This window comes from Schistocerca americana, chromosome 2, assembly GCF_021461395.2.
Source record: "Schistocerca americana isolate TAMUIC-IGC-003095 chromosome 2, iqSchAmer2.1, whole genome shotgun sequence".
NCBI lineage: Eukaryota > Metazoa > Arthropoda > Insecta > Orthoptera > Acrididae > Schistocerca > Schistocerca americana.
In genome coordinates, this window is record NC_060120.1 from 96,726,236 (window position 1) to 96,742,945 (window position 16,710).

General features: G+C 43.3%; 1 protein-coding gene across 1 annotated transcript in view; it reads right to left on the reverse strand.

Annotated features, from left to right (window-relative positions):
• Positions 1-16,710, reverse strand: part of LOC124592796 — a 687,654-nt gene that overhangs the window by 412,334 nt on the left and 258,610 nt on the right. Inside the window, exon 4 of the mRNA XM_047131870.1 lies at positions 1,534-1,612. Within this exon, the coding sequence (XP_046987826.1) occupies positions 1,534-1,612 (79 nt within the window). The remainder of the gene's footprint in view (positions 1-1,533; positions 1,613-16,710) is intronic.

A 16,710-nucleotide genomic window follows, 5' to 3' on the forward strand; every position in this document is an offset into this window, starting at 1 on the left:
TAATGCTTGTCCCTAGTTGTTAATATTGTATTTTTCTTCCTTTTATTAATTTTTCTTGTGACTATAGCATATGCCATGCACCAAGTTGTGGTTTTAAAAGCCACTCGTCAGTACCAATCGTTACTGTGACTGCAAATTAGCTAAACGTTGCACTGCATTCTGATACCGCAATTGGCGAAACAGATTCATGACGTCTAGGTGGTCGTTTTGAGCTACATTTGGTAACTGATCTTCGTTGGGGGATGTGAGGTAAGGGTTACAGGCTTGGGCAGAGCCGTCGCATGTGAGTATGTGCAGAGGGTGGTGCTATCTTGAAATATGACCACTACGGTGCCAGTATACACCTTCAGCAGTGCGCCAGACACGCAGTAATCGAGTCGCCCAGCCAGAACTGTTTCCAACTCGTGTGGTTTTGGCTCAGAAGATATGTGTTTATCGGCTCACAAGGGAGTCCCTATAAGTCACATATTCATGCTAGGACATCAGACACGGTTATGATGGCTCGGCTAGTGAGTGAGTTACTATAACGGTTCTTATGGAAATAAAGTAGTGAAGGTTAATGTTCACTATGTCCTCAGGTGTGGACACAAAACCCATAACCCTTACTTATGTCACATAACTTGTGAACTACAGTTAATGAGCCTGAAAAATCATCATATTAACATGTTATGGCAGTACAACAAATAATTCGAGAATGTAGATGTTCAGAATCAACAGTTTTTCTCTGAAATGCCAAAAAAGAAATAGTCACATAACCAGAAGATCAACAAAGCGAAACTAGCTACCAAATGCTGTTAGAAGGGAATCTCTTAAAATAAAAAGGGTAAAAACATAGTTTAGTGAACATCACTTACTACTTGTACAACACTGAAGATGTAACATCAAGAACATGTATCATGTGGAAATTACGTGCCAGTCCCTTGATAAGCAGTTTGGCATTGTTACCTAAGGACAATATTTTGTTCTCTTTCCTCATTTCCCCACAGTAATGAAGCCTTGGGAAGTACTTGTAGCTATGTCCCCTCCCCCATCCCCCCTCCCCCTCCTTCTTCGTTGAGAGAGATTGGAAGAGCTAACATCTCCTGAAACCCTGCCAATCACAATTTTTCATGAGATTTTTGTTTCCTCTTTTGCCGCTTCCGACAAAAATTTTGTGATATTCCATACAGTAACATGTGTCCGATAATGAAGAACTTTGCCTAAATCTATGGCGCACGAAGACTGCATTTCCATGCTGTGTAATAAAGAGATAGCAATGAGAAGGCTATGGGTGTGCAGGTCACCTGGTGGCGTCCAACTGAGTTGGCCACCCCTTTGGAAGGGCGGGGTGAACTCGCCAGCACTGATGGCGAGAAGCTCTTCCTGAGCCGGGGCCTCGGTATTTTGCACCAGCTCTACCTATTATTTTTCTGGAAAAATCACTGCTACCACTCTTTTGTGGCTGAGAAGCAAAATAAATTTCCTGTCTGATGACTGATAATTCAGAGATATGAGGATGTTCCAGGCGAGTCCAGGAAGAGAAGTGCTACTCACCCAAAGGTCCACCAGATGTCGAAGCACATGATGGTGAGCCACGAGAAGGCCGCCAGGAAGAAGAACAGCGTCAGCACACCTGCAACACACAGGGGTCAGTGGTGGGGCGTCTTGTTGTCAGACTCTTCTGAACTGAAAGAGACTCAGAAAAAATTCTTCAAGTTACTCACAGTTGTCAAGAATCATCAGAAGTCAAAAAAGTGGAACAGTCTCAGAAATACTGTAGAAAACAGCCGAACTCTGCAAAAGTCTTCTGAGATTGTTTAGGAATATTTTCTGAGGGTTTTGTTATAAGGGGTCCATGGTCTACGGTTACATGTTACAAGGTAATAATACAGGGTGTTACAAAAAGGTACGGCCAAACTTTCAGGAAACATTCCTCACACACAAAGAAAGAAAATATGTTATGTGGACATGTGTCCGGAAACGCTTACTTTCCATGTTAGAGCTCATTTTATTACTTCTCTTCAAATCACATTAATCATGGAATGGAAACACACAGCAACAGAACGTACCAGCGTGACTTCAAACACTTTGTTACAGGAAATGTTCAAAATGTCCTCCGTCGCATGTAATCCCTGATGCGCTGATGCAGCCCTGGAGAATGGCGTATTGTATCACAGCCGTCCACAATACGAGCACGAAGAGTCTCTACATTTGGTACCGGGGTTGTGTAGACAAGAGCTTTCAAATGCCCCCATAAATGAAAGTCAAGAGGGCTGAGGTCAGGAGAGCGTGGAGGCCATGGAATTGGTCCGCCTCTACCAATCCATCGGTCACCGAATCTGTTGTTGAGAAGCGTACGAACACTTCGACTGAAATGTGCGTGAACCACATGTTGTGTCGTACTTGTAAAGGCACATGTTCTAGCAGCACAGGTAGAGTATCCCGTATGAAATCATGATAACATGCTCCATTGAGCTTAGGTGGACGAAGCTAAAATGAGTTCTAACATGCGTTTCCGGACACATGTCCACATAACATCTTTTCTTTATTTGTGTGTGAGGAATGTTTCCTGAAAGTTTGGCCGTAGCGTTTTGTAACACCCTGTATAATACGGTTTGTTCGCTTAGTTATCCAATTACATCTGTTTATGTGAAAATACCTTCACAAATGTGAAAAAAACCTGTAATATACAACAACCAAAACGTGCAACACAAAACTAAGTGTAATGAAATAACCCTCGGCTGCAAAAGTACTGTGACGTGGGTACTATCGCTGAGGACGCAGCCCGGCATAGCATCATCGCGCTCTCTTCAGTTGCATTCCGTGAACCCATACACGAGATGCATATTGACGAGCTTTAACATACAATGAACACTGCTGGAAAAAGAATTTTGAGACTGAACTGAGCAGAAATAACTGCCAGTCTGACAGCGTGTAAGCAGGCTGTTTAGGTTTTTATGTTGGTAACGCCACGTAGCGCTCTGTATGAAAATCACTGACTGTGCTGTGTGCAGTCTGTGGCTGGTTGGCATTGTTGGAATATTCACTATTGTAGTGTTGGGCAGCTGGATGTGAACAGCGCGTAGCGTTGGGCAGTTGCAGGTGAGCCGCCAGCAGTGGGGAGAGAGCTGGCAGAGTTTTGAGAGCGGACGATCTGGACGTGTGTCCGTCAGAAAAAGGAAATTTGTAAGACTGGATGTCATGAACTGATGACTTTTGAACACTATTAAGGTAAATCAATTGTTTGTTCTCTATCAAAATCTTTCATTTGCTAACTCTTCCTATCAGTAGTTAGTGCCTTCAGTAGTTAGAATCTTTTATTTAGCTGGCAGTATTGGCGCTCGCTGTATTGCAGTAGTTTGAGTAACGAAGATTTTTGTGAGGTAAGTGATTCATGAAAGGTATAGGTTATTGTTAGTCAGGGACATTCTTTTGTAGGGATTATTGAAGGTCAGATTGCGTTGCGCTAAAAAAAAAAATATTGTGTATCAGTCTAGTGTTGATCAGAATAAGTAGAGAGAGAAATGTCTGAGTACGTTCAGTTTCGCTCAGCTGTTTGAAAATCAAATAACGTAGAGCTTTTCCAGCACTGTCATTTATAAATTTTTCTAAGGGGATGTTTCAAGCATAGTGTAAATTTGGCATTGTCGTTCTCAACAGCATGTACCATGAGTGAGTGAAACAAATTTGTTTCGGAACAAGACATACAGCGCATGCCATCGACATTTGCACTGTTGCGCACATAGTTTAACTGCAGTACTTGTACAAAGATAAATTGGGATAAGAAATCAAACGAAAAGTAATTACTGTGTAACGAGCCACGGAGACTACGGGTAGACCTTATACCAAAATATTCAGAAAGTATGTATTTATAGATGTACATGGATACTGTCTGCAGAATGTATCGTGACCAGAGTTAGTTGTAAAGAAGCATCAAATTAAAATGTCATGCCCAATGCCGAAATTTTACCGCTTGGGCACCGAAAATATAGTAAGCGACAAACTTTTTTACTTTCATCATTTTGTTGGGTGTGTCAGAGATAAAAGTTTTGTAAAGATATGAAAATACGTATAAAGTTGGAAATCGGTAAGTGCTGTCATTCTCAAATGGGTGAAGGAACGCCGCGAGTTATGCCGTCTGAAGACATATACACAGTTTCTAACAGTAACATAACCACCTGTATTTCCTGTGTTAAAGCATTAACGTAAAATTATACCTCTTAATGAGTAGATTATGACAGCATTTTCAATTTCTAAATTCTATCAATAATTATGTGAAACATTGAATTACAGTTTTATTTATTTGAAGAAATACAGCACCAACCACTATTTTATATATTTTAATTTACGCATATACGTGTTTAGAGCTTTCATCCATCATTAATTGACTAATAAATATCCGCATCTTTGGCAAGTACATCGTTAAAACATCGACAGCCGCTTGAATGTTGCAGTTGGTCTGTGCAAGATTAACAATTTTGTTTAGCAACAACACCTGGCGAGTTCTAACCGAATTATTATTGGTTAGGTGTACTATCTTTCTACTCTGTTTGTTCTTATTCCGATTCCGCGCTTACAGATGTGGCACAAACACTTGGACAAAAACAGCGTAATATCTGCCATCTTGCCGACTGATATCTTTGTTTACATCGGAGAATTGTATCTATGGTCAAAGAAAAAAAAAACTTTGATAATAGATGTACTTCTCTGGTGCAAGCAAAACAAAGATGTCAGTCGGAAACATGCCGGATACTTCTCTGTTTTCGTCCTGGATACATGCGAAAAAGTGTTTGTGTCACCTCTACTGTATAAATGCGATAATCGGAATAACAAAAACCAAAGTAGAAAAGAAGTACACTTAAGCAGTAATATATGATAAATATGCAACTAGCGAAGTGTAGTAGCTAAACAAAATTATTAATCTTTCAGCTGCAGCATCCAGCTTCCACCGACGTTTTCACGGTGTACTTGCTGTAGATCCAAATACTTATTGTGCCAAATGAAGATGGGTGACAGCTCTAAAGGCGTATTGTCATAAATAAACGTACATAAAGATGTGGTTGTTTTCTGTATTTCTTAAAATAATGTAATCCACAGCCACAGTGCTTAACAACCAGTGAAATGGGTAAATTAATAATGAAATTCATTACCCATGGAAGCAGTTAGATAGGCAGAATGCGACTGGGACTGTGTACCATGAGCCATGAATTCGGTTAGTCATTTAGTAATGCAGATGTGCTGAAGACAATGTGATGCCTGCTCGTAGCTAATAAGGTGCCTTTCAATGGTAATAAAACGCTATTCTTCTCTTCTGCAACGGTTGTAAAATTAGTGAAATAGAAAACTTGCAACTCGCAATTTCTAGAATTTACAGCATATGAGAAGTTTTAACCCTAGCAATACCAACACATTTTCCATAACGAGTGTTACCAGGAGGAGGGGGGGGGGGGGGGATGAACGAGGACCTAATACCCAACCTAAAAAAATAAAAAAGAAACGGAATTCGTTAATTTTTGTTGTCTTGCATTTACGATTACCTTTTTAGGAGGGTGTGATGCGTTAGCAGTGTCTAGAACATGGAAATATCTTTTAGCGCACTCTTAGCAATATCAACACACTTTCAGTAACGTGTATTGCCAAGTGGCGATACTTTATGTCCATTTCTTTAACTGTTGTTGGTTCTTACTCACAGCATACTTTTTAAAGAGGTATTGATGTTGCAAATAAGGTCCTCAGCGTGATAATATTGAATATGAGACTCATTGGGGAATGTGATATGTACTACTAACACTTAAATTTTTGCGTTTAAGTTAAACTGAAATAAAATAACAAATATTTTTTTCAAAATTTTAAAATATAAATTAACTGACTAAAATAAAATATTTTCAAAAGGTGGACATAAAGTCCCTCCCTCCCTCCTTCTCCCCTGGTACTGGGGGGATTAAATGGAACGCACATATGTAGGACATCCTGAAGCTGCACAGGGCGAGATGGAGCAGTGGTTAGCACACTGGACGAATCCGCATCCTACCATCCAGATTTAGGTTTTCAATGATTTCCCTAAACCGCTCTCGGCAAATGCCGCGACGATTCCTTTGAAAGGGCACAGCCGATTTCTGTCCCCATGCTTGAAACAGTGCGACTTTGTGCTCAGACTCTAGTGATTTCGATGCAGACAGTGTGTTGAACTCCAGTTTTGCTTCCTGCAGCTTGGCATTTTGGCCACAGTCAACACCACCGGTACGATGATAAGTTTTTACTTCACATGATTTCATTCCCTTATTTCACATGGATAATATTTTCGAAGAAATTTTCATGCTAAGAGAATTTGCGTTTGTCTGCAGCCATTCTGAATAGGGTTGTTCTCATTTTCCTAAATCATACTAATGGGCCATGGCAGACTCTACACCACATTCGTTTCCCACTATTAATCGCTGTAAAACGAGACATTTTTTTTTTGCTCAATGTTTCGTTCATTCATTAATTAATTTCATATAGGCCATCTTTGGAACGCGTAATTTCAACTGTCTTGCTTTACGTGTTGTGTTGTTTGGCCAGTGCTCCCACAACCGTTCTCGGTGTTGCTCCTTCCTTTCCTGGGTACAAGCCTTTCCTGTTTTAGTTTTGGCTTTTCTTGGAAACCCTGCCACGCCATAAGTTTCTCCTTGATGTCTCCAAGATGTCATCATGGGTGATCTCCATTTCTTTAAGAGCTTTCTCCACCTCTATGAACCAGGCCCATTTTGCTTTCTTCTCCTGAAACTCCTGAAAGTAGGTGATCATACGATTGGTGAGTCTTCCAGGGCTCATTCTGGTCATATGTCCATAAAGCATAACCCTTCTTTTCCGGATGGTGTCGGTTATCTTCTGTATGTGGGAATAGAGTTCATAATTATTACCCCTTCAATATTCCCCATTCTCTTCGATGGGACCTAAGATCTTTCTCAAAATCTTTCTTTCCATGGCCTCCAGTTTTTCGACTAGGCCTTTTTTGTTCATTACTAGGCATTCAGAAGCGTACAAGACCTCTGGACGGGTAACACTGCAGTAATGCCTTAACTGTGCATTAAACGATACTGATCTTTTGTTGTAGATGTTTTTGCTTTAATGGAATTGCATTTCCATTTTGTTCATGTGTGATATGAAGGCTTTTTTCTCTGATAAGGTGGCTGTTATCCATTCCCCGAGATATTTAAACTTTTCAACTTGCTTAATTTTGCGTAGGTGGAGAATATATGTTCGTTATAAACTCGGTTTTCTCAAATGAAATTTGGAGGCCAGTCTTCTGTGCTTGTACGTTAAGCTCATTAATCTGTCCCTCAACTGTTTCCATGGAATCAGAAAAAATTGCAAGATTATCTGCAAAAGCGAGACAATCGATTTCCAGATTTTGCTGAATGTTTATTACTATTTTTATTGTATATTTTGGGATACTCTAATTCAGTATTTATTTATTCTCCCAGAACTTTGGAAAGAAAATTAATTTTCAGAGAGAATAAACAAAATGTTTGGGATTTGCCGACGACACTGTAAATCTGTCAGAGATGGCAAAGGAATAGCAGTTGAACCGAAGAAATAGTGCCTTGAAAAGAAATTATGAGATGAACAGCAAAAGTAAAGCAATGATAATGGAATGCAGTCCAACTAAATCAGGTAATGCTGAGGTAATTAGGAGTTTTGCTATTTGGGCAGCAAAATAAGTGATGATGGCCGAAGTAGAGAGAATAAAAGTGCAGACTGGTAATGACAAGAAACGACTCGTGAAAGACATAAGTTAGTTAGAATCGAATATAAATTTAAGTGTAAGGAAATCTTTTCTGAAGGTCCGGATTACAGCCTCATACAGAAGTGAAACGTGGACGATAAAAAGTTCAGAGGAGACGGGGTTAGAAACTCGTAAAATGTGATGCTGTATAAGAATGCTGAAGATCGGATGGGTATATCGAGTGACTAATGCAGAGGAACTGAATTGAATTGAGGAGTGAAGAAATTTATGACTCAAATTGACTAAAAGAAGGGACAGGTTGATAGAAAAGCTGAGGCATCAAGGAATTGTCAGTTTGTTAATTGAGCGATGTGTGGTGTGTGTGCTTGTACGTTAAGCTCATTAATCTGCCTCTCAGCTGTTTCCATGGAATCAGGAGGGGGAGGGCGGTAAAAATTGTAGAGCCTAACCGAGGCTCGAATGCATAAGCAGATTCAAATGGACGTATGTTGCAGTAGCTATGTAGAGATGATGGTAGACTAGCGCGGGGAGCTGTATCAAGTCAATCTTCGGACCCCGCAGATATTTACTCGTATGTGGTTAGTGTGAACGCTATGATACCCACTAGTAGCGCCGGGATGGTGTCCCACTGATGTCATAAGAAAATGTATGAATTGTTGTTCCTTCGTACGAATTTTCCATTTCTTACTTATTAGCCCACACAGTACGTTACTGCGCTTGAGGCGTAATACAAAGTAAAGAAATAATGTCGCTCTCTATAGTTTAACGTGTAACTTACAGTTCGGCATATGAGACGTGGTCGATGGACGTTTCAGTGGTAAGTAGTTCCTGATTCTGTATATTGTGTTACGAATTTATTCACAAGACCACGTTGAAGGTATTTTTGGTACATATAGATATCAACGAAAAGACGGTGCAGTTCTTCATCTCCGAAGAGGTCTCCCACAGTAGGAGACAAAGCATCTGGAATAGTTTTATGTACCAACTACGCCTCTCAGCCTGGAAGCTTTTAGTGAAGTAAACGCTCGCCGGGCGTCTACATTCTATGTTTTCCATTTTGTTTGTGGGAACGCTGTGTCGAAAGACATCAGCGCTAGTGGTCGACCGGGACTTTACACAAAACTCTGACTGTGAGTCTGCATTATGACTTTGTTGAGTTCGGATGATTCTGACGTGCCACTTCCTTTCGTTAATAAAAGTGAGCTATATCGCACCTTTGATGTGTGATTATTCATCGTCATCACAACTTCTAAAGACTACATTTGTGACTCCAGTGACAGTGTTCGTACATAATTTGAACATTTCCTATTATGGTGCAACTATAATGCTGCCGTCGTGCCGTCATTGTGCCACACAGTCCAGGCCACTGGACAACGTTTCTCGTGCCACGACATCAGGTGCTAATGATAACACTCTGCATGCATCTCGTGTCATAAAAAGTGACGGTGACACTCTTCTAGACGTGCTGCGACAGTGCGCAACACCGCCAAGCAACCGTCTGTAACAGACAATGTACTATGTGACCTCGGATGGGACCCATTTCTCTGACAAACTGGGCTACTCCCGAGCTACAACAATCTGCCCGTTTGGATTCGTTCCTGCTTACCTTCAAAAAGCTATCAACCGCGTTAAGTGTGAATTCGAAAGCTCGCTATCTCATTCATCCATCTGTATTCTCCCCTGTGTTGTTTACCACGTATGGGTTGCCACCCGTCCCGATACATCGGGACTGTCACTGTTATGGACCTTCTTGTCCTGACATCCCGGTAAGACTAAATTTTGTCCCGACTTTGCAAAATACAGTACTGAAAAACGCCATCTGTTAGCGTAACATATAAATGCAGCCTCACTTACTCTTGTTTATGTCAACAAGTTTACGTTAACAAGGTTGTCTCATAGATGGTGTTTCATGTTGCGTGTCCTGTATCGAGGATGCCACCACCTTCCAGATCTAGCGCCATCATTCGATAAAATACCAGACTCCTCTAATAGTACGGGGCTGGAATTATTTAAGCATGAATGTATATATCCAAAGACGTCTTTAGAAACTAACTGTGACTCGGAAGAACGGAAGTCTAAACACACCGTGGAAAAAAAGGTGGATTTACCTTCTCAAGGAAACCAAAACTCCTGATGCAAATGCCACCAGGTAAAATTATCTGAGTATTTGTTTTCTATTCCCGCACATAACGCCACTGCGGAAAGAGTACTATCGCTGATGTCGGCCCAGTGGAACTTCTAGCACCTACCCCTCCCGGATGATGAGCTTCGCCCTGACGTCTACCCCTCCTACCAACTCTAGCCCCACCTTTGTCCTGCCCCCTCCTCAGGGCTCCCTCTCCTCCCCCTCCCTTCTCCTGAGTGGCTTTCCCCATCCTACACCCCCTCCCTCTCCTGGGCTCCCCTTCAGTGTCTCTGCACTCCCTCCTGCCTTGTCTTCCCTCTTCATCTCCTGCCCTGCCCGTCTCCTGCCTCTTGGTGCGCCTCCTGCCCCCTTTTGTCCCTCTTCCTCCCCCCCCCTCCCACACCACACCTTCCACCCCTCTTTCTCCCTCCTCATCAGCCTCCAGTCCCTCGGCAGGTACCTACCAGCGGTTTTTTGTTCTTCATGAGAGCTCTGTCTTTTCCAGATGTTTTTGAAAGTGTCTTGCTCTGTGCGATTTTTATCCTGTGGCCGACTTTTAACTTGTGTTTACCTCCAGTGTTTTTTTAAGTGCACTTTGATTTACCAGCAGTGTTCTTTTAACTTTTTGTCGACTTTTTAACTGTCCTCCAGTGCATGGCCCCTTCTCAGTGTGTATTTTAACTCCCATCGTCTCCATTTACTGTGTTTTCATGTCGCCCCTTTTTAAATCCTCTTGTTATCCCCCCCTTTTTATCTCCCTTTTTGTGTAATCAGCCTTCTGTATTTTTGCAAAGCCAACTGGCTGAATAGCAGTGGACTGTGCCACTGCCGGCCCTCCCCTGCCCATATGGGGCAGGGGAACGAAATTACAATAAAGAAAAAAACCGGGGGACTGATGAAAGAAATCGACTGCTGGCAAGGACTGTGAAATCTATCCTACAGTGGCAGTTTAACAACAAGCTGGTGTGCATAGAGTTTTATAAATAGGTAAAACGGAAAACAGACTTGCTGAAGGAGGTGAAATATTCGGAAAAATATGGTGTACCAACTACTACTGCCACAAGTTCCATGTAATTGTGTTGTAAGGAAAAAGTAATTATATTCATTTTTTTACTTCTATTCTACATCCCTATGTCAGAGTGTCCCAACGAGGTCTCAGCTAGATGTAGCAATCCTAGTTGCACATCATGTCATGCCAGGTACTGACAATATTAGTTCGGCTGTTCTTCCACCACTAACATCGCCTTAGCAACTTACTGGCCACAAGCTACCTCATTTTCGGTCAGATCAATCAACTTCATGGTTCGTCACTGTGGACAGCATTTTTGCTTCAAGTGATGTAATCACTCTAATTAGCCAGTTTGGGGGAACATGCGAACACAATAAGTGATATCATCCTGCCCCCCCCCCCCCTCCCAACCCACCTACAGCACAAAATACTTATCAGATTATGAAAGCTGCTCTACTCCACCACCTCACCCATTACTCGCTTTAATTGGACGTCTATCATGATGAATGTAGCCAAACCAGTTATTAGTGCAGACTTTCACTATCACTTCCTTCTGGTTGTGGGCCTGTCTGGAAGTGTGGTGACTCACATGAGTATCGGCTGCTCTGCCACAAGTATCATTGGCCACATCCCCTCAGTGGCGAAACGAACGTTCAGCAACTCTACTTCGACAAGTAAAAAACGGACTTTCACTTGCAATATGACAACAAAGTCAACCAACGCAGAATTCAAGATATCAAATAGGAATTCCATACAACATGGCGAAACTTCGACCAGCTGCGTTGACTGCCTTCATCCATCGCCACCACCTCAATGGTATCTCTACACCATGCCGACTCGGCACTTCTGCCGCCATCCATGGTGATGCTCACAGCACTGCCGCCATCTACCAATACAAAGGTCCATACTGAGCCGTTTGCTTGCGCTCTCTGTACTATATCTCTGAATGCTCCCCCAAAAGACCCAGTCATACAGTCTTCCATTAAGAACAGAACAGATCATAAGATTATCAGCACACCTGCCACCTGGTCTACCGCCGGATCTACTGAGGGCCGTGAAGTGGATGTACTTACTCATACTGGGAGAGTCGCACCTCTGACACTTACTGGGATTCACCTATAAAATTGGTCCCCCCCCCCCCAAAAAAAAACCATTCCCTCATGTTTTGCAGTGGTGTCAATAGAGGCTTAATGCTCACACTGTTACGCACAGGTACCCAGTTCCAAACAACCAGGAGCTACCTATTATTAAGTGAACGCTTCTGTTTTTAGTGTCAAAAAATGTTCAAATGTGCTTGAGGTCTTATGGGACTTAACTGCTAAGGTCATCAGTCCCTAAGCGTACACACTACTTAACCTAGATTATCCTAAGGATAAACACACACACCCATGCCCGAGGGAGGACTCGAACCTCCGCCGGGACCAGCCGCACAGTTCATGACTGCAGCGCCTGAGACCGCTCGGCTAATCCCGCGCGGCTTTTAGTGTCGTTGACTTTAAGATGGCATACCTAAAAATACCTACATGTCCAGAAGACATTCACAAAATGATTCTTACCACACCTTTTGGGTTAATCACTTTTATGATTCTGCCACAAACATGGCAATGCTTTATCAATGATCTACTCTTCAGCTTCCTATTTTGTTACACTTATTTTAATGATATCTTAATGTTCTCATTGGGAAATGTCTCAGACAACACGCATCTCAAACAAGTTCTCAAAAGCCTCTCTCATAACGGCGTCGTGGTCAATGAAGGCAAACGCCAACTTTGACTCAAACAAATCTTGTCCAGACACGCAGCAAATAATAACAACAGACGCAAGTGAATTAATCCATTGGGAGCTGTGCTGCAGCAGCAGGTGGGGACGTTCGTCAGCCATTCCATTGTTTTCGTTTTTTTCGCTCAAACTCACGCCGTTCGCAAAGCAAGTGGCCTGCGAATAATAGGGAACTACTAGCGCTCTACGAAGCAGTGTACTACCACAAGCAAAACGTAGAAGGATTTTCCTTGATTATTTGGTCTGATCATCGTCTACTCGCCTACTCTATCTGAAACCCACCTGAGGACCCTTGTCACCAATGGTCTGGCACTTAGAGTACATTGCTCATTTTACCACTGGTGTCTGCACCTGAAAGATGCGGTGAACATCGTGGCAGACTATTTCTTGTGCCTCAGTGCCTTGCTATCTCATCTCAACTATGAACAGTTTGTTGAGGCACAACAACAACGTGAACAGTTACAAGTCCTCGTTCATGACCCGTCCACAAACCTCTGGATCGAATTTATACCTATGCCGGCTGCGACCGCCTGATACTCTGTGGCGTTTCAGAAAATCAGAGACTCCCCCTTTTACATCGGCCATTCCTCTGACTCGTCTCCGATCAACTCCATAATTTGGCATACTCTGGCATCAATCCAACTGCTCACCTGCTGATGGACCGGTTTGTAAGACTATTGTGAAGGAAGTCTATAAAGTTTGGACCCAAGAATTTGTGACATGTCAAAAGAGCGAAGTTTCACGATACGCAAAACTGCCCTTGTGTCGCTCTGGAGTCCCAAGTGCTTTCAAGGCCTGCATATCTACTTCGTCGACTCACAACCTGCCTCCGATGGCTATCGATACATTCTCTCGGCGATTGATAGTGTCTCACGATGGACTGAAGCAACACCACTGAAAGAGTTAATAACTGAACCTGTCGCCAAAGCATTTATTGAAATGTGGATCTCACGCTTCTGCTGCCCCTTGTTCATCACAACCAACCAAGGCTGGCAGTTCTAATCCGCCCTCTTCGTACAACTGTATAATATGACAGGCCCTAGGCGATTCTGAATCACAGAGTACTATCCACAAAGCAATGGCCTCGTCGAGCGGTGGTACAGAACGTTAAAGGCGTCCTTCATGTAACACAGTAGACTATAGACTGAGACAGTGTCGCGGGTACTTCTGGGGGGTCTGCACAGGGCAAAAACACGACATCACTGGCTGAAATCCTGCCAGCGGACTTGGTGCTTCAAGAACAATAAATTATGTTCCAGACCTAGCCGAGCTCGTCTCTCATGTCAAGAGATACACTACTCATCTCAAAACATTTCCGTGCCTTCCGCACTCGGTGGCTAAGCTCTCTCTAGACAAAGCACTTAAAGATTGGGACCATCTAATGTTATGATGTGAAACAGTACGATCTGCCTTACACCCTGTCCGCAGCTCGTGGTCGTGCGGTAGCGTTCTCGCTTCCCACGCCCGGGTTCCCGGGTTCGATTCCCGGCGGGGTCAGGGATTTTCTCTGCCTCATGATGACTGGGTGTTGTGTGCTGTCCTTAGGTTAGTTAGGTTTAAGTAGTTCTAAGTTCCTAGCGGACTGATGACCACAGCAGTTAAGTCCCATAGTGCTCAGAGCCATTTGAACCATTTGAACCTTACACCCTAGTACTCAGGCCGCCACAAGAAGACACTATCGTACATTAACCACACTATTAAAAGGGAGCGTACAACAGTGTTGTTAACAGACTTAAACCTGCGTGGTCACTACAAGACACAGCACCGGATGACAATACGTGCCAAGCTCTCCCTCTGCTACACCTGTCGACCCTCCCATTTCAGGCGCTGTACCGTCAGCCTTCTAATTGTGTCTGGACGTCTACGATTTCTTCCCTGAAGAATTTAACGTCAAGCTCACACGCAACGCGCCCTCTTCGTCAAAGGTCAGCATGCAGACCACCAGACTACAAACGGCTCCAGCGCACAGCACTTTCGCAAGACCGTCAAACTACCACGCGACATCGATACCCCACAGCTTTCACCTCCGACTTTTCCGCCGACGGTATCCTCACAATCGTGGCGCCACGCTTGCCTCTGATGACGCCATCTGCCATGGTATCTCATCCAGCACTCCTCGAAATTTGGACGATGCCACACCCTCACGCTATGGCCGGCCACCACTGCACACTGGCCTGCCTACACGACTACAATCTTTACGCCATCCAGCGTACATCGCCTCCCGACGACAATCTACTGCAGACTACAACGCGCCCAGAAAACCTCTCTGTAGGCGCCCCTGCACTACAGGCCTGCCTCACAGTGCAGCACACTACAGGGAAGGGCGGGGGTGGGGGTCTCTGTGGGAATTCTGCGTCGACAAACATCATCTCTGGCAGTCGACCGGGACCTTGCTCTAAACTCTCTGACTGTGAGTCCGTCTTATGACCTGTACGCTCCTTTAGTTAATAAAAGTGTGGCGTATTGTGTCTGTGTTGTGTAATAATTCATCGTTATCAACTTTTGTACACCGCAGCTCTATATGTTCATATTTGCCTGACTGTTAACGTACAGCGTACGTGATCTCATCCAGTTTGGCTGTAAAGGTTATCAGTTCACACAGTTATTTTTTTATTGGCGTTTCAACAACTCAAACGCCACCCTACCGATGGCTGCTTCACAAAGTGGTAGGACTCTGCGTCTCCTCAAAGATCCTACTAGAGGACGGAGGCTTCTACATCTCTCTACATTTACATGGTTACTCTGCAATTCACACCCAAGTGCCTGGCAGAGGGCTTATCGAACCACCTTCCTACCACCTCTCCACCATTCCACTCTCGAATGGCGCATGGGAAAAAGGAACACCTACATCGTTCCGTTCGAACTCTGATTCCTCTTATTTTATTATGATGATCATTTCTCCCTATGTAAGTGGGTGTCATCAAAATATTTTCACGTTCGGAAGAGAAAGTTGGTGATTAAAACTTCGTTAATAGATCTCGCCGCAAAGAAAACCGCGTTTGTTTCAGTGACTGCCACCCCAACTCGCGTATCATATCAGTGACACTCTCACCCCTATCGCGCGATAACACGAAACGTGCTGCCCTTCTTTGCGCTTTTTCGATGTCCTCCGTCAGTCCCACCTGGTAAGGAGCCCACACCGCGCAGCAATATTCCAGCAGAGGACGGACAAGTGTAATGTAGGCTGTCTCTTTAGTGGGTTTGTCGCATCTTCTAAGTGTTCTGCCAACAAAGCGCAGTCTTTCTTTCGCCTTCCCCACAATATTATCTATGTGGTCTTTCCAATTTAAGTTGCTCGTAATTGTAATTCCTAGGTATTTGGTCGAACTTAGAGCCCTTAGATTTGTGCGATTTATCGTACACCCAAAACTTATCGGATTTCTTTTAGTACCCATGTGGATGACCTCGCACTTTTCTTTGTTTAGTGCCAATTGCCACTTTTCTCACCATATAGAAATTCTCTCTAGATCATCTTGTAATTGGAATTGATCGTCTGATGATTTTACTAGACAGTAAATTACAGCATCATCTGACGTCTTCTAAGGAATGATATTGGCTAAGATTTAAAAATGCCTGTATGTCATGAAAATTCTATTTCCACCTCAACGGCGGAGTGGGTCATTGTAACGACAGTAACATAGGTCCAGTAAATTACTGTGCTTGAAATATTCTATACACGGAAGTTGTACAACTATGATCACGATAAAATAATGTCACACTTCGGGTATAACACACCCAGAATCCCAAATTTTGTGGATGAGGCTTCCACATCAAAAACATTTTCCACTGAGATGTAAAGTAACAGTTGTTGAAAGTTCAATAACATTAGTTGGTGTCGAAAAAACGGTTCACATGGCTCTGAGCACTATGGGAATTAACATCTGAGGTCATCAGTCCCCTAGAACTTAGAACTACTTAAACCTAACTAACCTAAGGACATCACACACATCCATGCCCGAGGTAGGATTCTAACCTGCGACCGTAGCGGTCGCGCGGTTCCACACTGAAGCGCCTAGAACCCCTCGGTAGTTGGTGTGGAACGTGAAGTGCTTCCGTCATTAAATGTTAAAGATATTAATGTCGTATCTGATT